This window comes from Cystoisospora suis (genome assembly GCF_002600585.1).
Source record: "Cystoisospora suis strain Wien I chromosome Unknown contig_187, whole genome shotgun sequence".
Classification (NCBI taxonomy): Eukaryota; Apicomplexa; class Conoidasida; order Eucoccidiorida; family Sarcocystidae; genus Cystoisospora; species Cystoisospora suis.
The window spans coordinates 1-717 of record NW_027152989.1 but is presented as its reverse complement, the minus strand read 5'-3'; the positions used below and the strand labels follow the sequence as shown (position 1 = coordinate 717).

Below are 717 nucleotides of genomic sequence, written 5' to 3'. Positions count from 1 at the left end.
CCACACTCCTTGGGCCGTAAGGAGAAGATCGCTCAGAGGAGCGGAAAGAAGACTGGAGAGAGCACGTTCCACCTCCCGACCCTCTTTCCGAAGACCGAGATGACAAGTAACCGTAACCCTTATTCTGCTCGCCGCGCTCCCCCCCAGAACTGTGGCTGGAAGACGACAGAACTCCTCTACTAGTACCGCTGCCGCTCGTCGACGGGGGGGGGCCTCCACGCCGTGAAGAGGGGGGTGGGCCCTTCGAACCCCGTGCCCGACTGCAGTCGCGACTTGACGCTCGGGAAGACGGCTGGGGAGTGTGACAGATGAGGGAAGAAAGAGCTTCTCCTGGCCACGAGCAAGGTGGAGAGGATGAGCCAGAGGTACCCGATCCCACGGGGGCCTGGAGGGGGGGTGGCGGGGCTGCTAGGCGTGGAGCAGGCGATGAACCGCAAACGCTAGAAGAGGGTGATGACGCCGATGAACTTGAGGAGGAATAAAGAGCAGAGTTCGAAGACATGAAAGCGGACGCCCCACGAACATCCGAGAGGGCGGGAGGCAGAACAGGTTTCTCTCTGGATGGCAAAGCAGGCCGGTCTCCTTCATCAGGTGAAGCTGAAGAAATCAACGAAGAGAAATCTTTCGGTGGACGATTTTCAGATGGAAGCACGGGAGGCCGGGACGGCCTACTGGGCTCACCAACTCGATTTCGCTGCTGCGACGCAGACAACAAAC

At 59.8% G+C, this 717-nt stretch overlaps 1 protein-coding gene across 1 annotated transcript; it reads right to left on the bottom strand.

The window, feature by feature from the left end:
- CSUI_000497 (uncharacterized protein) lies at positions 1–717 on the bottom strand (the record flags this gene model as incomplete). Its single annotated transcript, XM_068060731.1, has 1 exon — positions 1–717. A coding segment is annotated over one exon (716 nt), but the record flags the coding sequence as incomplete, so codon positions are not given.